A 25,705-nucleotide genomic window follows, 5' to 3' on the forward strand; every position below is an offset into this window, starting at 1 on the left:
TTCTCCATTGGAAGCTGTGGTAAATAATCGATTATTAAGGTTTTCGCTGCGAACGGCCTGTCTATCGATACTTTTCCTTTGGTTTACATGGCCGATCAATCGATATATCGCTAAGCACTAAGCACCCCACGCCACACGAGCAGTCTTGATGCAGGAGCCATTTATTGCTTGCCTCTATCCGTCCGGGTATTTTGTTAATTGGTTTGGACGAGGGCCCTTAAAGTATTTGATTTTGTTCGTTTATTTTTTCAAAAAGTCGGCCCATGGACATTCTGACGCACGTCTATTTCCGGCGTTTTGAAATGTGGATTTTCTGTAATAATTCCCCTAGGGAAAAATACTGAGGATCATCAATTTTTTTAATCGTTTTTTATTTCGTTTTTTACGTCCTTTTTTGTAATAATTTTGGTTTTTATTCAATTTTTAGTTTTGAACTATTTTCTACTTTGATACGAAAGTGACATAGTTTAAATATTTACTTTAAAACCCTAATTTTAATTCTTTGGTTTATTTGGCAAGTTTTTGTTCCTTTTTTGTTAATTTCATTCATATAGATTTTTCAATTTAAATGAATAACTCGATGTCGCATGTCTATGCGCGTTCCATCTCCGATTTTGATAAAAGAAAAAAAGAAAAAAAAGTAACAAGTAACATACGCTTGCAACCCGATAAGTGTGGATTTGACCAAAAATTAACTTTGGATTGCGTCCCTGTGTTATTTTCGGGCAATTTTTCGCTATAGTCTCGCATCTAGTTAAAGGAATCCATTATCAAAGAAGAAAACCTAATGATTAACTAGCTTTAACTAGCTTTCCTCTTTTCATTCAAATAATAACAAATACAAATTTTCAAGTGTCGGTTTTAAAGTAAGGAGTTTCAATTGGAATATTCTTTTATTTCATCTACCCTTTTTTTCTTTCCGTAACTATCAAGAAAGAAAGCCTACCTCACGACTGCGACGAATGAGGAATCTTTTTTCTCTTCGCGATTCTCTCTGAACACTCGACAGGAATCCACTCCAGTGGTATTGCGATATATCGATTGAGCTGCCGTTTAAACCTAAGGAAAAGGATCGATAAACAAGGCATTCGCAACGGACACTCCTAAATCGATTCTTTACCATAGCTTCAAATGGGGAAATATCGAAAATCGATCATTCGCGCCTCACCACTGATCCGTTCATCCCACCGACACCTGTTACGTAATAATCCCCGCCAAAAATAGCATCCGCATGATTGCAGCAAATTTTTCCCTTCTCTCTTCAGATTAGAGACACGTCTAATAATGAAGTTGTTGTTTTCAAGCTGTCGCGGGAAGCATTTATTCCTGCTGTGAATGAAACGTGGAGTATCGCCCTTTTTTAAAACAATAAACTATCCCCTGAAGAAAGGTTGGACGTATTTATTGTCCTCCCGTTTTTTTTTTTTCGCAGATCATATCTAAAATATTACCCCGATTTTTTTTTCATTATCGTCATGCTTGAAATCCCCCCCTCCATTTTTTCTTCTTTTTTTTGGCAAGGAGTCATAACTTTAGTAGCAAGTGACGTTTTTGTCATTATATTATAGGGGAGAAAGTACAGGATGTCTAAAAATTGGTGTCTAATCGTGTCGAACTTTTCATTTTCCTAGGCTTAAACATGCACCTTTTTAAAATACGTGGACTAAAGACAGAATAGAAACGATTCGCAAAGTTTCGACATCGTAGCTCCGTTTACATTGATGACGACTCGGACTGTTTTCAAAGTGTGTTTGGCTTTCCTTAGCTGTGTTGCATGTTCCGCAACCTCCGGAGATCCTTCTCAGCATTTTCTTCAGATTCCTCATACTTTCCGATGTGTGATAATAATCATAACCAAATTTCTCCCAGAGAATGACCGTAAATATTTTACTTGTTCATTGATAGCTTTATTAATGGCCTTGCCCATAAAATGTGTCGCGTGCTGATTAATAAGCTATGAAATTTTGATAGAGCAATAATATCGCTCAGTATTGATCGGCCATGAAAATCAACAGTTAAGAGGCTGTGAACACTTCACGCAAGGAACTGCTAGTTAATATTCTAAGTCTATTTGGGCTTTCACGAGAAAAGGGACCTGGTCCTTGGAGGCAAAATTTTCAGTACAGCAATATTTTTGAAGTAAAAAAAGAAGTTAAAGTTAGAAAAAAGTTTTCGAAGTTTCAGACTTTAAAGTCTCGATGGGAAACGCCTCCCATTGTTCAATCGGTTGACATGCGAACGGTCCAATTTTTATTTTTCTGAAAAGTGCATCTCAGTGAGATGCACATAATTATATTTGCTTTATGTGTGGATCAACTTCAACTAGAAATTACTGACACTAATTTTCAAAATTTGAATCAATAAATCGGATGCTCCGTGTTGTAGGGGATGTTCACGGTTAAAAGGGATCTTAGTCGACAAAAACTCAAAATTTAGTCATCATTACCATACTGCCGTGCTAAAGGTCCAGTTACACGATCAAATTGACTATTGAGCCACCAAATCGAAGCTCTGATTGGTGGAAAAAGACCTGAGGTGAGGATGCGACCAATGAGACGCCCAATTTGATGGCTCAATTCGATCGTGTAACTGGACCTTAAGGGAAAACTCCATATGCCTGTACAAAAATAAAAAATAAATCTGAGAGAGAGAGAGAGGTCACGGAGAAAGGGGGGGGGGGCAGAGAAAATGGAGGACGCTCCCACCTATCGACTTGAGAAGGTAATCATGAGCCATTTAGAAGCCATTAAACGCGGAGTGGGCCCGAAACTTAATCTGTGTACTCCCGCCGTGCAAACTAATAATAGTTTTTATGACAACCCATTAACCGCCGTTTATGACCGCTGTCTCCAGCGCCCCGCGCCGCGCGCCGATTTATTGGTCTTGGCAGTTCTTCAGCCCGAATTAACTTTATTATAATAAAGGTGAGCAAATGTTTTCTCAACGTCCGTCGCGGGACGGGACGAGATCCGCGCCGCGCTCAGTAAAAACGACGTATGAACCACCAGTGTTGCCAAATTTCCTCCGATAAAACACGAATTTTCAGGAAAATTTTTGAACGTTCCTCCTCCGATTTTCGGCAGGATGTCGTCCGTAATTCGATCTAAAAATTGTGAAAATTTCGAGGAAAGTTACCCACAACTTTCTTCAAAAATGAATATATTTAAAGGAGAAATTTGGCAACGTTCGAATGCATATACGACGTTTTTACTGAGATGAGCCCTGCTTTTTATCCCCGTTTCTATTTTCGATTTCCCGGCGATTCAAGGCCCGGCCGAGTAACGTCACGGTCAGAAAAATATTTGCTTTGCGCCCCCCCCCCTCCCCCTTTTCCTTTCTCCCAGTCAATTGTAAGCGTATTGTTCTGAGTGCTTCCTACAATATGAGGGGCGCTGACAATAGTGCGTTTCGTTTGTTTCGTTAACGTCGAAATTCGCGGCCGCAGAGCGGAGAGGGGGATTTGACCTTGCTTATTTTGGCTGAACTTAGAGAAACACAAGTAATATTGGCTCATACCTGAGCATGGCTGAAATGGGGGTAAGACTAAGATGGTACTTACATCCTATTGGAGGTAATCCTGGTCATTTTCCCTAAGATGGTACTTACATCCTATTGGAGGTAATCCTGGTCAATTTCCCTCGAAGTTTCGTAATTTTTGATGTGCGACTTTCACTCATGCGTCTGAATTTGATTTAAAGCAGATTCAAGCCCCCTTTCATTTTTTTTTTTTATTTTTCATTTTATTTTTTATTCATTTTTTTAGACAAAATTCAAAACGTGGCAAGCGCTATCAGATGTTGGTAAAATTGTGCAACATGGTCCTCTCCTCGTATTCTAGTCCCAGAAGTTTATGTGAGACATTAGTTCAGAAAATATCTCCCAATAAAAATTCCATGAAGCGGGTGTACTTACGTGCGTTTACAGTATCTACATACAGCCAGGAATACCCCACATACTCCTGCCAATACCTGAGGCGTTCACCAGAACTTGAATTTCCACCCATCGATTTTGAGAACCCACCATGCATGACTCAAATGTTTCACCATATCCATAAAAACCTATCACAATATTCCGCCCAATCATTCTAAAAACCGCGCCATGGATAGTTCTGAAAATACACACATTTACGCACTTTGGCTCCTAAAAATGGTTTCCGTGTGAGGACGCCTGCATAGTTTATAATTTTTTACTGCCTTCTTTTTCCTAGTCTTCCACAGCTCATTTTCAAAACAACGCCTTCGCTTTTTTTACCTGCCTTTTTAAACATGAAAGCTATATGACCCATCCCATAACAGAAAAAGATCCCAACATTCTCGCCTTAACCCCCCCCCCCCCCGCCCAAAATCGGCGTTTTTCAAAAGGAGAAAGCAGCCGGGCAATGTTTAGAGATATGATTGGGAGGTGTGTGTTTCACCTTACCATTAATCCCCAAGAGACACTGACTAATATTTAACGCAGATGGCTCACCCTGAACGATCGCGCCAGAGAAGAAAGAGAAGATGCTAGAGAGAGATGAGGACTAATAAAATAAAGGGAGTGAGGTGGAGACAGGATTTTATCCCGGGGCGAAGGTAGGTGTAAAAAGGGAGACCAACGGATCGACAAGGATAAATGTGGGGGTGGGAGGGGGACAGGTAGGAAGGACCAGAGCCTGGAGTATGGGAGGGGTGGAATGGAGAAGGAGGCATGGTTCCCGAAGGGAAAGGTATTTTAAGTCGGAGGCCAGAGGCTGGAAAAGGTGCTGGATTAATTGATTCTTTTAAGACAGAGGCTCGGTGGTGTTGTCAAGTTTACCGTAAAAATCCTTTAAAATGAAGGAGGATATTTGGACGGAGTTTATCAGAAAGGAACCAAACCACGTTTCGAAAAAATTTAGTTAAGAATGTTTTTGAGTTGCTCTAGTCGTTTATTTTCTCCAAAATCTGAAAGTAAAAAAAAAAGAAATTAGTTTGTGAAAAGAGGGGTTAAAGTTTACTTTCTACATTGAGCCTCATGCGGGAATAGAGCTTCAAACCTCTTTTTCGAAGTTGCAATTCATGTGGACTTATACAAGCAGATCTCGCCTCTGATGTGGAATTAAAAAATTCGCCCCCGCTGGTGCGGGGATTTAAAAATTCGTTTTAGCTGCTACAAAGAATTGGATTCAGCTGATGGATGATTACAAATATTCGCCTCGGCTGATGCTGAAATCCAAAAATTTCCTTTTGCTGGTGTAGGAATTCTGGTGCCTAGAAAGACCAAACATATCACGGAAATTTCCCAAAGATGACCGAAAAATTTTTACTTTCTGATCAAGACTCAATTTATTTCACGTCATCGATCAAAAACATCACCACTGAAAAAAAAATTCGCTTGGATCTAGAGTCCAGACTCTTCATAAAATTGACAAGAAAAAATACACTTGATTCAATCCGATTTTTCCGTGACTCGAAGAGCCGAGCCTCTTGATTTAGGCGGATTTCCTTTTGATTCAAGCAAGAAGTCCGATTGAATCAAGAGTATTTTTTCTCGTCAACGTTTTTAAGAGTCTGATCCAAGCTACTTTTTTTTCCAGCGTGGCTACATCGCGTCCCCTCGCGGCGGCACCAGCGCGCATCCCTGGATGTGATTCTCACGATGTCCGACCTCGAAGACGACAGCAGATGCGCGGTTATTTCGTCTGACGTCACCGGAGGACGTTTTTTTTCCGTACCGCACCGCTCAGGTTGTCCCTCATTTACGCTACGTCAACGCCCGATTTTCGTTCTCGGCGCTTTTTTCAATCGGATTTCGCTTTTTTCCCCGACGAGTGCAGGTCCCCGATGAGATGGAAACTTGCGTCGGGAGTGCACTCGCGGTCTATTTTAAGCCGCTCCTGGGAAACGACGGGTAGATTAATTTCGTGACATTGATCCCCCCGCGACGCTGGAAAGCGGCGCGTTGAATTTTCTCAGCTCCAGTCGCGAGTCCTCGCTCCAGGACTCTCATTTTGGAGTCGTCCGTGAATGTTTTAACTCTTCATCGGCGACGGTATGTATTTGGAGGCCTCCATAGGGTTGGCGATTATTTCAAATAAATCGAATCGGGAAATCGATGTGGTAAGAAAAATCGATTCTATTTTAAAATCCAATGGTAAAAATCGATTTCAGAAAAAACACTTAAAAATCCAAGTTCGGCGCCAAAAACATAAGTACTACTGAAACTGAACTTGAAATGAAATTCGAGTTTCACAGAACCTTTTTTTTCACAGAACGTTCTTTCATGTATCACAGCTAATTTGGGAAAGTCTACGACGCCTTTTTTTATAATTAAAAAATTGCAACACATGATAGCAGCCATTTAGAATTTTGCTTGGAGTTGTGAAATAAGCACCACTCGTCTGTATCAAATCGTGTTTTTACCGTAGTATAATTTTTATAGCGCGAAGCTCAAAAATTCCCAATTTTTTCTTTAACGCGGACGGTGAAGTCACGAGTAAATCTCAGACCTAGCTCCTCTATCATTGGCGGATCCAACAAATTCTCAACATTGTCTTTTCTACTTAAACCTAAGGAAATGTATCGATTCTTTCGCATAGGTTTTAATGGAGGAAATCCGGTGTTGTCAAATTGCTGGATCCGCCCGTCTCCTCGATGTGCACATCGTGATTTTTTTTAGCCATTTTCCTGTTGACGTAGCTCCTCCTTTCACCCCGGCCAAATTTTACAATAAACCCAACATTCACTCTTCCCAAGGTGCAAAATTCTTATCTTTTCTGTCAGAAAAAAATCGATTGATCGAACGACGCGACGGTAGCCACCAAATCACCGTATTGAAATATGAACTAGGAGCAAGGCGCGAAGCGTGCTAGTAGAGCTCGAACCACCGCGCTTAAGTCGTCGCTCGTCTGACGTAAGGACGTATCTTAATTTGAGCCCTATTATCCGTATAATTCCATGCTTTCTAGAGTTCATACGGAAATCAAGATACGCCCTTACGCCAGAGGAGCGAAGAAGTATGAAGTGTTAATCAGCCCGTGCGCCATGTGTTTTACTTTCATGCGCAGAACTACGAATCTGGCCCCTCGGATAGGTTCCAGCTCCCCCGGTATCGTATTCGCCTCTCATTGAAAAAGGAGAGAGAGGGAGAAAAAAATTAAAGTAAATAGAAAGATCAATGTACTTGAAACCGTGGGCGACACGTTATCGCAGTCGCCGGTTTGTGCGATGTAGACCTTTGGGGACTTGTATCGACGTCTAAAGGGCAAAACCACTTATCTTCAAAGCAGTGTTTTTATTTTTCCGAAATGAAACAAGGAATGTCTTATTTGAAATCTTTGCAAAATATTTTGTTGACAGCGAAGAAAAGTCAAGGGTCCGGCAGGGTTGCCACAGTAAGGGAATACCGGGTAACGTCAGAGAATTTTAAAAAGCCAGGGAAAACCAGGAAATGTCAATGAAAAATCTTCTAATCACCGTGGTTTGCTTTCTGGAGTGGGTTTGACGTTTCGAACGACAAATTTTGCCTTAAAAATATCTCTAACAAGTCATCTTAACAACCTGGCATTTGTTAAATTGGCAGGGAATTTCACCAAAATGTGTCAGGGAAATGTCAGGGAATTCAATTTTCCAAATTCTGCGGCATCCCTGATCTGGGAAAAATTGAGGGAAATCCCTATGGTTTTAGCGGAGTAATGTCCCCAGAAACCGGAAAAATCAGGAAAATACCAAGGTATCAAAATTCTCAAGAATTTTTGTCACCAGGGCGTCATTGGTCTCGCGTTGATCATTTCCGCTTCCCGTTAGGTATATCACTTTTTTCGGCCAAGGGCTTGTGATGGCTTGTGGGAAGTTTTTTTGGTTGGGTTTCTCAGGTCGTTTCCATATTGTTTTCTCAAACCGTTGCGCCCAATGACCGTGGCTTCGCTCCTCATGAACCCGCCTCTTGACCAAACTGCGTCACTCCAAGCGGCCATAGCCCCAGGGTCGCCAACTTGCCACCCACTCAGGCTTTTTAGAGTGGAGTTTTTCGAATTTTGGGATGTGGCATCCCTGTCCGTTGTGACCACTTCAGAGCCGACTAGCTGCCCCGAGCCCAAATCAGGCCCGATCCTACGCACTGACTCATGTCGACGGTATTTTTACGACGCCGAGGTTGCCAAACTTTCTTATAATTTATTTAAACCGCAGAGCTCATATTTGGGAATTGTTTTCATTTTCATCACGGTTTGGCATTGTCTCCATCGCACTTGAAAATTCGTAGCGGGGTAGGAGCATGGTCACCGATTTTCTAACTTTTTACGAGCCTAATTTATTATCTCCGCGTGGAAATAACTTAAACGATCATTTTCGGATTTTAATATCTCCTCGTGACGAAAAACCAATCCCAAGTCGTGAATGCGCGCAGTTAAGTAGTAGGCCCGAATGAACTGGACGTATGTATGCTAAAAGGACCTATGTCGCACACAAAACCTATGCACATAGTTCCTTTTAGCATAAATACGTCAAACTGCGAGTACAAACTGCCCGAAATTAGCCTGATTTCAAACGAGAGCACGCACAAAAAGCCATAATCATCTAAAATTACAATTAATCAGCACGATGTTGCAACGGCGTTAATACTCGTAGGCGCGCTTTTCTATTGCGTCGTAGGATTCGGTATGTTTAATAACAAAACGCACCGTCATAAAAGGGCGTTGACAGGGTCTGCTCAACGCCACGAATCATCGATTGGACGTATTTCTATCAAACGGAACTATGTGCATTAAGGTATGAACCCTGAGACCCATAAGAATATGTGCATAGCAGGGTTCACGTCACAATGCACATAGTTCCGTTTGATAGAAATACGTCCGATTGGTCGAGTGTTGGATCCGATTGGCTGCATCTGGCTGCATCGAGGATGTTGGCATTGAACCGGTTGACGCGAGTACCATAGGTTGCTATTTCAAGAAATACGTGTTTGAAATTTCAAAATTACATAGAGCGGGAATATCGCTTTACGGCATTTTAATGGTTAAAAATCGGTTTTCATTAGTAAGTCATTCTCACATATCGATGGCCAAAGTGCGAAGCCACGTGTCTCCATTGCGACGTCTCAAAATTTCCGCTCCTATCTTATTTTTTCCAATAAATATTCAGCTTTTAAGATTTTTCAGAATATTTTATATTTACCAACGGAAAGGAAAAATCGAAGAGGTTTTCAAAAAACCTCGTTATAGTTTTCCGAAGAAAAAAAAAAAAATAAAAATGACAGGAAGTCTTCTACGTCGCAAACGGAGCTACGAGGTTTCGTGTATAGCCATTGATGTAAGTCAATAATAATTTTAGTTGAAATGACTAATACCTCAATTTTTTTTTTTGGAAACTGCGCAAGTGCAGTTATGCCTCTCTTCTTGTCAATCTCTCATTTGATCGGAGTTAAACAGAAAGGAACCAAGCCACATCGGGATCGAAACCGAGAAAAAGAGGTTTAAAGTTTGGCTCCTGCATAAGACTCAATGTAAAAGATAAACTTCAAGTTCAATTTCTGCAAAATTTGCTCCAACAAAAACTTTGAATGTTTGGCGATAGATAGTACAGCAATGGTTGAGTTCAAAATCACTCATAACTCAATTTTTTCAAAAATGTGGGTCGGTTCCTTTCTGCTTAACTCAGTCCATTTGATTATCGAGTCTTCGTGTGATAATGATCCGAAACCACCCCTCCAATCCCGATCGCGAACTACAGCCCGAGCATTTTTCGAACGAAGCGCAAAATCCACCCTCTACTTTCTCTACCCTCCGTGTTCCGTTTTGCTCAGCCTCGAAGAAACCCCGCAAACCAAAAGAACTTCAGGAGTGGAAATAAAAAAAATCACCGAAGATAATATTTACGAGAGCTGCAAACTAGGATGGGGAGGGGGCGCGCGGATCAAACCTCTTTATTATTAATAAACACCCCCGATACACGGCACCGGGGCTGGGGGTCACGTAATATTTGGCCGAGTCCATTTTTCATCCCTTTTTATTCCCGCCGCTCGCGGTTTTTCCTCCCTTCGGCACCCGCGGCGGGAAGTGAAGCTCACCTTTGTTTACGGGCTGGTTAATTTTTAATGGCGAACGTGCTCGCATCTCCCGCGTTGCCCGTTCGACACCGATTTAGATTTTTTCCGAAGGGATGCACTTTTTTCAGACGAATAGAAATCATAGTAACAGGGTGTCTAGCATCAGGAAAAATCGGAAAACATCAGGAATTTTGGCCGATCAGGAAAATATCAGGAAACCCGGAAAAATTGGACGTTTTATCAAGAATTTTTCTTACGCTAATCTCCTCAGCGGAGTAAGTCTTACTGCTTTTTGCCTACCGTGCCAGGAGTCGAGAAAAATCAGGAAAATATCAGGACTTTTCAAAATGAAAAATTCAGGAATTTTTTACACAATATCAGGAAAAATCAGGAAAATATCAGGATTTTTCAAAATTAAAAAATACTAGACACCCTGAAACTAGAGTCCTTTTGTACTGAGAGTGAAGACAATGTGAATCCATTTCTGATTGGTTCCCGTATTTTAGGCCTTCACAGTGTCACAAACGGGTATAAAGATCACATTTTTACCAAATGCAAAGATCATAAACTGGAAATGAACCGGGGAATAGGGGGTACGGCAAGGAACATATGGAATGAGAGAGGGAACGGAAATAGGAATTCGGAAATGGGTTGATCAAAGATTACAAAAAACGTCCGATTTGTGTAATCTTTATTCCCGTTTGTGACATCCACAAACTCAACAATCCATATTCTCAACTCTCTCTATAAAGGGACGCTGATAGGAACCAGTGTTCAATTTTGATCCCAGGATTGAGATCCTTAAGATTACATAGAAAGAAAAATTGTCTAAAAAATTTTTCCTAGTAATTGAATTTTTTGTCTCTGATCGGAGAGAAAACCGCCCTGCCTCAAGGAGTATTTCCTTGAACTTGTTCATTTTACTTTAAGGAAATGTTTTCCAGTAATTTTTTCTTCCTCCTCTTCTTAAGTAAAAAAAATGTAACTTCATCATCAAAAACGATTTTTTTTACCAAAGAGAAAACAATGTATAAGAATTGAAACGAATTTTCTTCAAGTGTAATTGAAAAAATAGCTTCATGTAATTCATGAAATTTTTTTATTAATTTAATTTAATAATTTCGTGTAACTATTTTCTCAGCAAATAAGATCATTTTACCCCGGAATTTAATATACATCGTGGTATCAAATAATATCTCCCAAAATGCTAGTTTTGCTTTGAACTGTCACCGGAAAGTGGAACTTGTACGCCTTGATGTACAACCTATACCCCTCGAAAATCTTTCTGGGAAACCCAACATTAAAGCAGAAAGTATAGTAGAGATCATGTCAAAATCAGCCAAAAACCTCGCTCTCGAAAAAAACAAACTCATATCATATCGGCCTTTTAAACAGGAGATAAACAGAAGGTCTTTCGCGCCAAATCAGGCAACAGCGCGCGCACGCAAAGATGCACGCAGCTGGTGGTTGTTCTTTTTCCACGTATCTCGACTTTATTTTGTCTTCTTTCAACGCGCCGACGGACCCCAAGCTCCTTTTGCCCCCCCCCCCCCTCTCCCTGCTAACATGAAACCCTCTAGAGAAAAAAACAAGGAGTCACACGATGGTAGCCTAAACCTTCATTTTTCAGTCGCCAAGTTCAGGTGGAGACTCCCGCGCACCTGATATCCCTGTCGCGCCGCAGTCTGAAATTTTTATTTTTCATCCGTTTTTTCTTCTTTTTCTCTTTTTTTTGGCGCTTTTTAAGAGGGCGACCTGCCATGATATTCCTAAATCAGAAGATGCTCTTTCAAAAGTCCATTCTTTTTACCTTCTTTCATCTGCATTCCTGTTATGTGTGACTCTGACCCCATAACCAGTATATTCATGTACTCTTGACATTGTTTGTTTCAGTCATGCAAAATTTGCAGCAAAACGTTCGCGAATGTGTACCGTCTGCAAAGGCATATGATCAGTCACGACGAATCAACCAAACTCCGAAAATTCAAGTGCGAACAGTGTGAAAAAGCGTTCAAATTCAAACATCATCTCAAGGTAAATTTTCCTTCGAATTTTTAGGAGCAAATTTTTCCGCTTTTTCCTCTTCTCTGTCGAATATTAAATTCACTGAACCCATCTTGAAATTAGATCGTTTCAGAATGGTGCTCAGAGCATTAAGCAATCTGATCCCACGACGGAAAACAGTCTGAATTCAAAACTCCTTCACTATTTCGAGTATGCAATTTCTCGACCTAAGAGTACGAATAGTTACCGCATGGGATCAGCGTGTAAAAAGACGCTATCCATTGAAGGAGCTGTGAGCTTCTATCGTCTATTGCTGAAGTAGGTATGAATTGTAACTTTCTCTCCCATATTTAAGCCCTGATATCCTCTGTTAGTCAGAAAGAGAGATTTACCACCCCTTTTTCTTTCCTTCTTCGTAATTTATTCATTTGATTGGCGTCTTTTACTCATTGTAATTTCGATGGTTTCCCAGCTAAGGCACAGGGTTCTCTTATTGGAAATTGGACTACTTTAACTTCGAACTGTCTGTTTAAATGTCTCAAAATCTGTCAATCTGTACTGAATGGACTTATATTTCAGAAAATAAATCCCCGTTTATCAATTCAATGAATTTATTCTATCATCTAAAGCAGAATTTGTGGTATTTTTCCTTATTTTGTGCTAGGTAATGTAAATATTATGAATTTTGAATTCAAGTTCCTTCACTGGAAAAAAACACATTGGATCTAGAGTCCAGACTCTTAAAAACATCGACAAGAAAAAGTACTCTTGATTCAATCAGATTTAAGCTTAAATCAAGAACCAAGCCTCTTAATTTGAGCGGATTTCCTTTTGATTTAAGCTCAAATCTGATTGAATCAAGAGTCCTTTTTCTTGTCAATGTTTTCAAGAGTCTGGACTCAAGATCCAATGTGTTTTTTTTTTTTTTTTCCAATGTTGTTATTGGAAAAGAAAGATGTATTCAAGATGGTTTAAATAAATACCACAGAATTATCGACGGTCTAAAAGAATATATTGTCAAATTTATCACTCAGATGAAAGTGAAAAATACATTTAAAAAGAATGAAGAAAGTGAAAAGAAAATTGAAAAAATGAGAATGCCGTTTGGACCACATTTTACAATTTGGACCTATGGATTCTAGCCCGGTTTAAAAACAACGTATGTGCCATTAGTTTTCCTATGCACATAAGTGTTTTTCCAGAAGAGCCAGAATTTATAGTTCCAAATTGCAAAATGCAGTCCATTTATCAAGCTAATTATGGTCTGTTGCCTCATGCCCCCTCCTTAATGTACCTCATCAATATTTTTTTTTACGTATTTTCCAGGAGCATGTGCGAATCCACAGCGGAGAGAAGCCGTTCGTCTGCAACAATTGCGGGAAGCGATTCTCGCACTCCGGCTCGTACTCGAGCCACATGACATCGAAGAAATGCCTCGTGCCGAACCTCAAGAATCTAAATCAAAGGAATCCATGCGGGAACAATCGCAACCTCGACCGAATCAAGCAAGGCTCCCGTCCGTTGATCAACCAGCCCAACCGAAACCTCCTCCTCTCGCCCACGAAACCCCTAGCAAACAATTTCCTCAACAACAACAACACCTTCCCGCCCTTCCCGAAATACCCGAACGACGCCGCCGCATTTCTGTCCAACTTCTCCCCCGCGTCCAATGCCGGTGGGGCCCCGTACCCGTTCTACCTGTCGTCAGGTTTCCCGACACCTTATGGCCTAAACCTGTCCCATATCCTGGAGCACCTGTCCGCGTCGAACCTCCCCCGCTCGTTGGACGAAAAGCCCGAGTTCTCGCCGCTGAAAGAGGTGAAGGAGGAGATGACTTCGGACGCCGAGATCAAAGAAGAGAAACCAGAGAATGAGAGCGAAGATCCGGAGAAACCAGAGCTTCCGCCCGATCAGAAATTGAACGGTCTCAAACACATATTGGAAACTGTGAGTCATAGCGTCACGAAACAATTCCTCGCGGAGAACATGCAGAAATTCCCATCGACGTCCTGTAGTTCCGGGACCCCGAGCATCTCTTCGCCGCGGACTGAAGACCATGCCGATAGCCTCACCTGCCGCTTCTGCCAGAAGTCTTTCGCGGACTCGATAGAGCTGCACCATCATGAGAGATTCCTCTGTTGTAGCGAGGATAGGAAGGAGGGTTTGGCCGCCAAGCTCGAGGAGGCTGTCTCCGTCAAGACGGACGATATCCACGAGAATGGCGTCATGAGTAGTAGTGAGGACGACTTGAGGGACTCGTCCAAGGATTTCATAACGGAGGACGAGGATGGCGACGTGGACCAAGACGGGAAGAAGATCAGGGTCAGGTCGCAGATCGCAGAGGAGCAGCTCGCCGTTCTCAGAACCCACTATTCTATGAACCCGCGGCCGAAGAGAGAAGAGTTACTGAAAATAGCTGAGAAAATAGGTAATTATCCAATTGAATTTTCCTCTTAAAGCGCATTTGATGGGGGAACTTCAAAATTTAGGTTTGTGAATAATTGAATGCATCTTATAAAAGAGTGAAAAAAAGTTTTCGTCAAAGGCATGAAATATCACTCATGAAAACTTAAGTAGTCAGGAAAGAAGAATACATCCTCTGCGAAGATTTTAAGAGTACTAAAAGAATTTTGAAAAGATGGGGGGGGGGGAGGGGTGACTGCCTTCGAAGAAAACTTTTTTTCACTTTCTTTATAAGACGGATTTTATTCACAGACCTAAATATGGCAGTTCCCCCATCAAGTGCGTAAAAGTGCTGAGAAACACCTGATTTTGCTGCGATTGTGTACTTCCTTAATTTTCTGAAGGAATATTGAATTTATAGATTATTAAAGCTTCACTTGAAGAAAAAAAACCGTTGACCAGGAACTTGTCGGTCAAAAGAATTCAAGTAGTGCGTTACGTGTTACTCTTGTGTTTTTTTTTTTTTTTATCAGAGGTCATATGCTAAGTGTGCTGCATTCCGCTACCGCGTTACGCTCATTTTCGTACCTCTGCGTTAAAGTCTCCGTCGGAAATGCATGGATTCATTTTTATCACGATGCAAGATTTACTTTCCCAGCGGTAGGAAGTTTTTTTGAATCAACGTACTGTATGCGCCATTAGTTTACCTATAGACATATGTATTTTTACGGACGAGCCAGAAATTGTAGTTCCTATAATTGCTAAATGTAGTCCAATTTTACCACGGACCTAATTGCTATTTATTGCGATCTGCATGGCCCGCTGGGATATCTTTATGCAAATTTTCATTTGAACTACATTTTGTAGTTAGGAACTACAATTTCCGGATCATTTGTAAATACACCCAATTATATAGGGAAACTAATGGCACATACGTTGTTTCCAACCTGAGTCAGAAATTGCAGTTCCTAATTGCAAAAGTCGGTCCATTTACACATTCGGTTGGAAAAAAAACACATTGGATCTGAAGTCAAGACTCTTGAAAACATTGACAATAAAAAGGACTCCTGATTCAATCAGATTTAAGCTTAAATTAAAAGGAAATCCGCTCAAATTAAGAGGCCTTGGTTCTTGATTTAAACTTAAATCTGATCGAATCAAGAGTCTTCTTGTCGATGTTTTTAAGAGTCTGGACTCTAGATCCAATGTGTTTTTTTTTCCAGTGTATGCTCTATATTTCCTCATAGTTTATCACTGGTCATGTTTTTCCTCATCTTAATCCTTCATCTTGTTTGTTCCAGGTTTCCCAGTCCGAGTCGTCCAAGTCTGGTTCCAGAACAACCGCGCTCGGGACCGGCGCGAAGGGCGCTTGGTTCACATCCCGTTCGTTCCTCTATCGTACCCAGTGCCGACCTCTATGCAGCCTTTGAACACTTGCGGGTCCTACTCGTCCAACTCCTCCCCGGTCCTGGCGGAACAGCCCCTGGACCTGTCGACGAAGAAATCCTCCCCCGCCACCTCCCCGCAGGGCCCCTCTTCGGACTCCGAGGACTACGGTGCCATGAACCTGTCCCTCCAGTCGCCAACATTCCATCCATACTTAGACCCGCGGCGGTCCCCCTCGCCCATGGACGGCAGCAAGCTGGCGCGGATCCTGGCCCAGCCGTCGGTCCGCTTCCACGCCAATGGCAACGCTCTTAGTCTAGTTCCTATGGATCGCTCCATCTACGCTAACTCTCATCTGCAGTCGCATTCACCCTTACCGGCCATCGCCATGCACTATAATGACTTTTCCAAGAGGGTAACTTCCCATGCTTTACTAATCTGCCGTACTGAGGAAAATTGGCGGATCCAGCAAACTGGCAACATAGTATTTTTTCCATTTAAATCTATGGAAATGTATCGATTCGAAGGACCAGGTGCTCCAATAAGAATCGATTATTTAGCATAGGTTTAAATGGAGGCAATCCGGTGTTGCCAAATTGCTGGATCCGCCTCTGCCGAGGAAAAACGCCGTATAAACCATCAGACCTTCACTGGAAAAAAAAACACGTTGGATCTAGAGTCCAGACTCTTGAAAACATTGACAAGAAAAAGTACTCATGATTCAATCGGATTTTTGCTTGAATCAAAACGAAATCCGCTTAAATCAAGAGGCTTGGTTCTTGATTTAAGCTAGATTCTGATTGAATCAAGAGTACTTTTTCTTGTCGATGTTTTTAAGAGTCTGGACTCTAGATCCCATGTGTTTTTTTTCCAGTGTTCCCAAATTTCCCTTGACAAGTTAGGGGCTTGGAGGACAAGGCGCACGAGTGCAGTTTTTGAAAAAATTGGGCTATCAATGATTTCAAGTTAATGTACCTTTAATGCATATTCGGTGAAAAATTCGATTTCGTACTCTCATTTTTAAGCATCATTAAAAGTCAGTTTGAACTTTCTTCCCGCCATAAGGATCCATACTTACAATTTCGAAACTTCAAATACGTAGGTATTTCTCAAAATAGCAAAAACTGCACTTATATGCACCTTGTTCTCCGAATCCATTAAATTAAGAATTTTCAGGACAATTCGTGAATATTTCCTCTCCAATTGTTCTGAAAATTAAAAAATTAACAATATTATCTTAGTCGGAACTGAAAATGAATGATTTTTAAAAATCAGGAGTAATCAGACTAAAAGCACATTAAGTAAAGTTTGTATCTTCACGTAAAATCTCCTCTCTGGAGGATTCGATTTTGATTCTTTGTTTCTAATGTAAAGTTTGGTGTAATGTATTCCAAAGCTAATTTAAAGTTTACTTAAAACCCAAAGTCATTCCTAATTTTGTAGAGTATTTTTAAAGGCGATTTTCAGTCTTTCAAGAATTTATGTAATTAGATGAGGAAAATTTATGCTCTCATGAATTTGAAAACGCAATCCATCACATGAGAGTTGTTCAAAAATTCCCTCTTAGCTGTTACTAAAACTATTGGCATCAGCTCAGCTGTTGAAGTGAAATCACATTTGACAAATAGCATTGTTTTATTTTGTGTCTAGTGCAACCAGTCCTTACTCTTGTGAACACAGATCTAAAATTTGCTTACCTGGGCAAGGACTATTGCATTGCAATTTTTAGACTTTATTTTAAATCTTCTCTTTATTCATGCAGGCATTGTTGACAGGGAGATAATAATTTCACGCCCTGTCAGAACATCGACAGGGCAAGTATCAAATTTCTGTAAATTTTCCATGGCCTAATTCAGGTTGTTTTTTTCAACAGAGTTTTTCTGATGTGAGTGAAGCTCCCGATGATGAAAGCTGCCGATCTGGGGGCGAAGGAGATGTGAAACGGCGGAAGCTTAATTTAGAAATGGTAGCTGCTTCCATACCTCCTGACTGTGAACCAGAGGATCAGTTCACTTGCAAGCAGTGCTCAAAAACTTTCTCCAAACCAAGTTCCTTAGCTAGACATAGGTACGAACACTCAGGTCAGTATCAAATTTTCATCCAAATTTTTACTTCTTTTCTTCCCTAGTTTTTAGTCTTAGAGACTTATTTTTTACTGCAATATTTTGATCTTTTTGAATACTTAGGTACTTAATATGCATACCTAGGTACCATAAATTCAATTTTTCAAAAGAAAAAATGAGTAAAATAAATTTAGTTACATAAATATAAATTAAACTTACTTAAATATTTAAAAATGGATTGCAGTGTAGGTACACTCATGGTTCTTTTCAAAGAGAAGTGTATGTGAAATTTACTTGTCCAAAAAGTCATGATAAAAAATTGGCATGAGAATTACTCTTTTAAATTTTAAAATTCAGATTGAAGTTTGAATACCAAAGTAAATGCAAAATATCCAACCTAGCAAACTGAAATTTTATAAAAATTTTCTATAAAATTTTTGTTAAAAATTGCCAAAATAAAGGTGATAGAAAACATACATAAAAGCAAGGTGGCATTTCCATGTAAAAAACTACAAAAAAGGTTCCTTAACTTAGATATATTATAATTTTTTTTAAAAGTTTTCTCATTTATGTTACGAGTTCTTTAACTTTTTTTTGTAACGGCCAATTCTATCAAGAAATATTGAAATTATGAGCGTTCATTACAAATTAACTCACTGTTCAAACCCTACAAAAGTTTATCGGCATTCATCAATTTATATAAAAGCAAATTAATGTGATTGCTTTTCAATGTCCTCACTAATTCTAGAAGCCTCTTGACAAACAGCAGTCATGGAAACGGCAAACATACAAGCTGAAAAACTTATTTTTGTCTGACTTCATCGGTATGGCAAATTCTGTTTGTGGTTTTTTTTTTTTTAATAAATTTTAATGAATTTTTGTTTTTGATTCTACAGGTCAGAGGCCGTACAAATGCACGCTTTGCACGAAAGCGTTTAAGCACAAACACCACCTAACAGAACACGCACGCTTGCATAGTGGTGAGAAACCGTACAAATGTCCAAAATGCCAGAAGAAATTCTCTCATTCAGGTTCATTCAGCCAACACATGAGCCATCGTTCAGCACACTGCAAACCGTATAGACCATCCCCTCCAAAATAGGTTCTCTATGGCAATAAAACCGTTGACCTCCTCTTATCGTTTAACATTTGAAGCATGCAATGTAAATTATTGTAAAAAACCTTTTTCTGAGGTTTAAAAACCATGGGAATGATTGAACCATTCTTAGGGGAAGTCTCAAGTTGTTCAGATGCAATTTTCGCACCGATTGTTTAATAATGGGTCGATGAAAATTGAAATGAAGGCCTCTCTATCGTTCCAATTTCCTAACTCCAAGTTGAATAAACTAAAAAGTTTTTTACCCTCATCGTTTAGATGAGCGAATTTTTTTAAAGAGGTGTGTGCTCTATTTTCTTTGTGAATTTCCCATTATTGTTGATGAACATTTTGTTATAATAGATTATAAATTTTATCTAGTCCATTTTACTGATTGTGGTAAAATACCCATCTGTAAATTCATTTTATATAGATCTTGTATATAGTTTTTCCCGATTGGCTCTCTGCAATTTTCATTTTGTACTTGTACATATTAGAATTTGGTTTTATGGCTTCTGAATTTCAAATGTGCTCTTTTCCTGTTTTTCAAGGAAATGAATTTTTCTTATCTTTTAATTTAAGTGGTAACGATGTGCTCCCTTTTTTGGGGCTCGTTACAAAGAGTATTGCAACGGTGCCTGGTTTCTGTCGGCCTGACCTTCTTTGCGATTCAGATTTTTATGTCCTAATATGTTGTGATAATGTAGAATTTTTAGTTCAAGTTCAATAATTACAACCAACCAAGTAACAAAAGCTTTAATTCTTTTTTTTTTTCAAATTTGTATTCGAACAACAGTTTTCTCTCTTTAAAATGCTTTTTAACTGCTTACTGCAGTTATTAAGTTTCTAAATTCTGCAAAGTTGGGAAGGTTTGATTCTATGAAGTAGGTTTTCTCCCTGCTCTCATCCTATACCTAACTGTGCATATTGGTTTTTTTTTCTTTTTTTGTCAAAGTTTTTAGAGATTTAATATGTGATATTGTAGTTTGTTATTACATTACTAAGCTCCAGACATCCGCTGATCCAAAAGAAATAATAAATCCGTACTCTTTTGTACATTATCTTTCCTTCACTTTACAAGAAGTTGGACTCTTATCTATTTGTATTAAACCTGCTAAGAAAAATTATTCTAAAAGGTCTTTGACTTAAATGCAAATGAAACAATACCTCTGAGCTCTGCCTGTCAATTAGTCAGATCTTAAAGGCAATCTTGTATGTAAATCAAGTAAATAAGCTGCAATTTTCTGAATTTTAAAGATGGAAACAACACTGATTGTACATTCTGAATTCATTTTGAAGTGCAATTTTCACTAGTCAGTTTTTTAAACCAGTTAGCGTATGATTGCTTCTAAGTACAGCGTTTGTTGGAAATAAATATCTATATATAATTACAAATAAATTTACTTTCATGAAAACAAAATTCTTCCTATTGGTCAGTAATCTTTTCATTTCATCTTTAAATCCTCTTGTCATTTTTTAAAAGCTGTCCAGTGTTTCGTTTGTTCAAAAACATTTTGGAGGCAGAAGAGAAGGTACAATTCCACAATTCCCGGGAGTTCAGAGGATGAAATTATCATTACGTATTCTTCTGCCTCACATTTCTGTTCAGATTAAATTATGTCAACTGATTGTCTGCTCTTGTGTTCAATTTTAAAATGGAATGAAAAATATTTTGGAGAATTAATTATGGACGTATTTGAATCAAAAGGAACTACATCCATTCTGACATGAGCCCTGAGATCAATAAGAATGCTTGCCTGACAGGAGTTATGTCACAATGGATTTATTCCTTTCGATTTGAATGCGTCTAAATAAAGGCTCTTGTGTAACTGTTTTATTGAAGGCCACAGACGTTTAGGTTTTAAAAGGTGCAATGATGCATGCTTAAAGTCGCAATTTTTCCCGTTCTTGTCCGGGGATACAAAGAGATCTCATTCATTCTAAGCCTGTAAATCTTTCATTTATTTGATTTTCAAAAATCAACAGGGAGCCTAATGCACAGGTGTTTTATTTATCAGTCATGTTACAAAGTTTGAACCAGTGAGAATCATTTCCTCCCACTCTCATAAGCAGATGATTTTTCAACCTATTATAAAGTTTAATCTCACGATTTCCAGTTATAGTTTTTTGGTGTCCATAGTCACTTGGTCTTCTCGCAAAGCAAGGACAAATATTTTGAAATGTGCAATGTCAGTACCTATATGCTACTTTTTGACAAAAAATTTGGCAGTTGGTTTTTGAAAGCTCTCTCAGAGTAGGTACCTTGGTGATTTTGTGGATTTTCATTTTGATAGCCTAAGTGCAAAACCACGTATCTCTATTACGGTTTTTCAAAATTTCTGCACCTATTTTATTTCTCCAAAGATAAACAAGCCAACTTATAGCTTTATACTTCTGATGAGTATTCTGCTGACAGAGAGAATAAATTGAAGCAGGCAAGAAATCACATTGACCAGCTTTTCAAAGAAATAATTAAAAATGATAGGAAGCCTGCTATGTTGCAATCAGAGGTATGTAGTTTTGCGCTTTTGCCATCGATTTGTGAGTCAATCAAAGTTATCCAAGTTGAACTTCTAATTATACTTAATGAAATACAATAAACATTGAAAATTGAATCGAGTTTAGTGTGACTTAAATGCCAGTTTGTCGATTGCCCAAGCAATGAAACAATTGATAGGACAAAAGCCAGCAGGTCATCTTTTCTCTCCACTCAGACTTTCCAGTTTTGTCGTGTGCATTTTTGTGTTTATAAATTTTGTGGATCCAAGTCTTCCATATTTATTCCCTTTACTGTAAATACCTGAATATCCTGTGAGTGAGAAAGAAAACCCAAGTGTTAATTGCCTCCCATACCTACTTCATCATGAACTTGGAAAATTGAAGTCTCTACTCTCATTTTCTAAAATTTCAAAGCTACGCCAGAAAGCTCTAGAAAACAATGATATCAGCGGGTCGATTGTTGGATCGTTATCGAATGGACTTGATCGATAAATCCCTATCTTTACAATGCTATTTATCGATCAAGGTCATTCGATAACGATTCAACAATCGACCTGCAGAAGAAATAGGCTGAGTTTAAACAAGCTGATGGTGACAAAACGTTCTGTTTTTAAACATTAAAACAACATGACTTTTTATAATGAAGAATCCTCTCCAGTTTTAGTGGTCAGTCAGGATGGTAACTATGGGCCAGTTAAAACCAAGACCCTATTGTAAATTTCTATTGAGACTTCAATTTTAAAAAGAGGATGAAAAATTAATCTCAACCTGGAAATTTAAAATTGTATGCATTTCTATTCAGATAATAATATGAGGTTTCTTTCAAGGAGTTGACAGATATTTCTCAAGCTACCTTCAGGCGGATTATTAAATCTTTGCTTTGTCGATTTTGTCAGTTATCATCTTTGTCTTGCCTATTAGCAACCCCAAAAATATCTTTGGCTTCTGATCAACATTCTCCTGACACACAGGCACAACAAAGAAGACCACTTAACACGGTCGAGCAGTCGCCTACCTAACTTTCTTGTCTTTTCTAGTAGATAAAGTGTGTTTTCCTCTCTTCAAGAGAGTGTTCTAGTGTCACACCATGCACTTTTCTAAGATCCCCCGTGGTTACCTACACTCTTACCTATAAAGCAAACCTGGATTCTCTCAAATATTGTTCAGTGCTGAACAATACTCTGCTCCCCCCCCTCCTTATTTTCATGGAATTTTTCCCAAAATGTTGCTCAAAATTCTTAAGATTCCCTAAAACGCAGATTGCTTTTAAAATTTTGGGCTCATTTACTTACTGCTGGGCTTTTACCAAGCCGTACAATAAAATTTAACCCACAGAAATGCTATTGAATAGTCTATTTTCTTATGGAAGACTACAACATACTACCTACGTATAATAGTCTATTATGTGAAATAATAATCTATCTCCCAACTAAAAGTCTGCTACATAATACTTGAACACTATCCCTGATGAGCCTCACATTTGAGCCACCTAGTCATTCGGTGCAATTTTGATTTTCTGTGGTGCAATAAGAATCTGAACTTCTGGCAGAGCACGCTTTTTGTTGGTCTTTAAAGGGAAATCATCATGCAAATCAGCTTTTTATTCTTAAAACTGAGGAAGGAAATAACTTATTCCCTCAATAGATAGAGTTTAATAAGTTCCCAAACTGCCCTCCACTATTTCAGTCCTAGTTTGTGTTAAAGGTGCAGTTTTACTTTAATTTTTTTTGTTAATAGCCAAATAATCGGTTTGCCCCCCCCCCCCTCCATCGTTCTATCACTCGTCTTTACTAAAAAATCATCATCCGTCATTGTGAGGATGTTGGTTGAGACTTTTGATGACTTTTGGTGGGGACTAGGTAAATATGGCCCTTGTGGGTTGCTGTTAGTTAGGTATTCTATTAGGTACTTGCCCCTTTTGTTCATAGTAACCATCCGTTACCACCAAGGGGATCCCTGCAGGCCCTCCCTCCCTCCCCCCAGCCCACAGGAGTGGAATAATTCAGCAGAATAAGGCAAGTTGAATGTTTTATTCAGTAAGTGAAGATTTTGCCTTCATTTTCGAAAATTACACTGTCCCTATAAATTTCTACCAAAAATTGATTCTGTAGGTGCTTTCATACTAACAGAAATAAAAAAGAAAAAACAAACACGTAAAAATTGTTCCAAGTGAGCATTCAGGTGCAAACTTATCATCTTTTGTCAGTATCACAATTTTTGTTTGGAGGATCGGGAAAAAATTATCCATGACTTATTGCTAAGCACAACCTAATCCTTATTTTGAAGTATTAACTGTGAATACTTTTTAAATTTTATTTTTTATAACGCATATTTTTTATACCTTAATTTCTGAATGTGTTAGGTATTTCTTATAATTACTATATGTTACGGATATTACTATTGCTTTATCTGATTCTTTATTTTCAAAAATTACTTAAAGTCTGGTTGTGTTGACAAATTTTTCGTGACTAAAGAATACAATACTTGGAGATTATATGACAATAATATTGTTTTAAATTTATTAAGCTATTTTTTATTACAGTGAACATGCTTATACCTACAGTACATGTATATAAGTATTTGTTAAGATAAACAGCTTTTCAATTAATTATTTAATTCAAAAATTTATTGATTGAGTCCTGCACTGCCTAGCTAAGGTAAAATGCTGTATGATGCCTTTAGACATTGCCAAACTTCCCGGGGTAAAGTGCGGATTTTCCTGGAAACTTGTGGTTATTTTTCGTCCAAATATACAGTGAATTTTCCTCGCCCTTGGAACTAAAGTGTCCGAAAATTTCATGAAAAAATATGCACAACTTTCCTTCACAATACATTTTTTATACGGGAAAATTTGGCAACATTATAATGTTCATACTGCGTTTCTCCTTAGCTCGGCAATGCATTTCTTTGTAAATGCAAATTACCTTAGTATGTACCAAAATTTGTTGTATAAAAATGTCAAAAGTAGACTGGTGAGTTTTTAAAGTTTCAGCCGGCGCAAATTGTTAATACATGTCAGATTACTAGGATCCCTGAATTTTTGTACATAGTTATCTATGAATTTTTTTTTTTTTTTTTTTTTAAAAAAAAAATGTTAAAAGTTGGCCATTTAAATGTATACCTATTATTTTAAGCCAGGCAAATTGCAGCGCCACTTCAAGGAATCTGAAAAAGAAATCATTAAGTTTCAAAGTCTGCTCTTATTGGTTTTTTTAAATTAACTACCATAATGCCGCCGCTACCTAAGGAAGAATGCCATATGATCCTTCAAACGTTGCAAGGAAATATTTCAAGGAAAAATGTTCATAACTTTCCTAAAAATGAATGTGTTATAGGTAAAGCTTTGGAGACTCTCCGACTTCCATCCGGCGTTTTTCCTTGACTCTGCAAAATAGGAGGCCAAGACTCCGTCAAGACTTGAGTTACATGAGTTGCAATGCATTGAATGGTCTGAAAAACGCACCAAATTAAAACTGTTTAAGCATTGTTAATTTTTTTTTTTTTTTCGTCGTCTGTTTCACTGAGAGAGATTTTATTTATTGACCACACATTATCGCGTAGTCATCCCTTTTCCAGTTGAAATTTCCCATAGGTATTTTGTAAAATAATTTCTGTAATTAAATATTTTATGCAAAAACTACTGTACAATTTTGTTGCTTCAAAGCATTTTGAAATACTTTAAATATACCTTTGCCATTGCAATTCTCTCAATTCTTTTCCCTTTTTTTTGCTCTCTAAATGTTTTATGATCAAAGAATTATATTTAACATTACACTGTATGACATTTTTTTTCTCTTTTTTTATATGTTTGTGTTACTTTTATGTTTCTGGGTTACCTTTTACATATAATTTTGTATGAATTATTTTTTTACAATTACCAATTTTTATTTTAATTTATTTACCAATTTTCATAGTTTTTTTCTTTTCATTAAACTTATGTCTGAGTCCTTACGAATAAATTATAATTATTTACTCAAGAGAATCTAAGTGTCATTCTTTACCAACAAAAATCTCCACTAGTCCGCTCAGGGCCGGATGAGAGCCCTGGGGCCGGGGGGGGGGGGGGGGTGTACTGGTGGGCGCAAGGGGCCACACATTTCCGGATTGCATACTCTCTAAATTGACGGCAGTTCACGTTTCCCAAAATGACAAATAGTTTATTTAAGCTATGACGACCCCCCCCCCCCCCCGGTACCAGCCCTTGCCGTCATTTTAGTCAAGGGCAGTTGAAATATTGAAATAGCACTCAAAT

At 38.7% G+C, this 25,705-nt stretch overlaps 1 protein-coding gene across 5 annotated transcripts in view; it reads left to right on the top strand.

Moving 5' to 3' along the window:
* Nucleotides 1–25,435, top strand: part of zfh1 (Zn finger homeodomain 1) — a 253,000-nt gene extending 227,565 nt beyond the window's left edge. For all 5 annotated transcript variants that reach the window (XM_072303441.1, XM_072303442.1, XM_072303443.1 and 2 more), the window contains 6 exons: nt 11,896–12,036; nt 13,333–14,434; nt 15,711–16,210; nt 17,669–17,876; nt 18,755–21,905; nt 22,017–25,435. In XM_072303441.1, the coding sequence (XP_072159542.1) occupies nt 11,896–12,036; nt 13,333–14,434; nt 15,711–16,210; nt 17,669–17,876; nt 18,755–18,960 (2,157 nt within the window). In that variant the 3' untranslated portion in view covers nt 18,961–21,905; nt 22,017–25,435. The remainder of the gene's footprint in view (nt 1–11,895; nt 12,037–13,332; nt 14,435–15,710; nt 16,211–17,668; nt 17,877–18,754; nt 21,906–22,016) is intronic.
* The last annotated feature ends 270 nt before the right edge of the window (nt 25,436–25,705 follow it).

Source organism: Bemisia tabaci, chromosome 8 (assembly GCF_918797505.1).
Source record: "Bemisia tabaci chromosome 8, PGI_BMITA_v3".
In the NCBI taxonomy this organism is placed as follows: Eukaryota; Metazoa; Arthropoda; class Insecta; order Hemiptera; family Aleyrodidae; genus Bemisia; species Bemisia tabaci.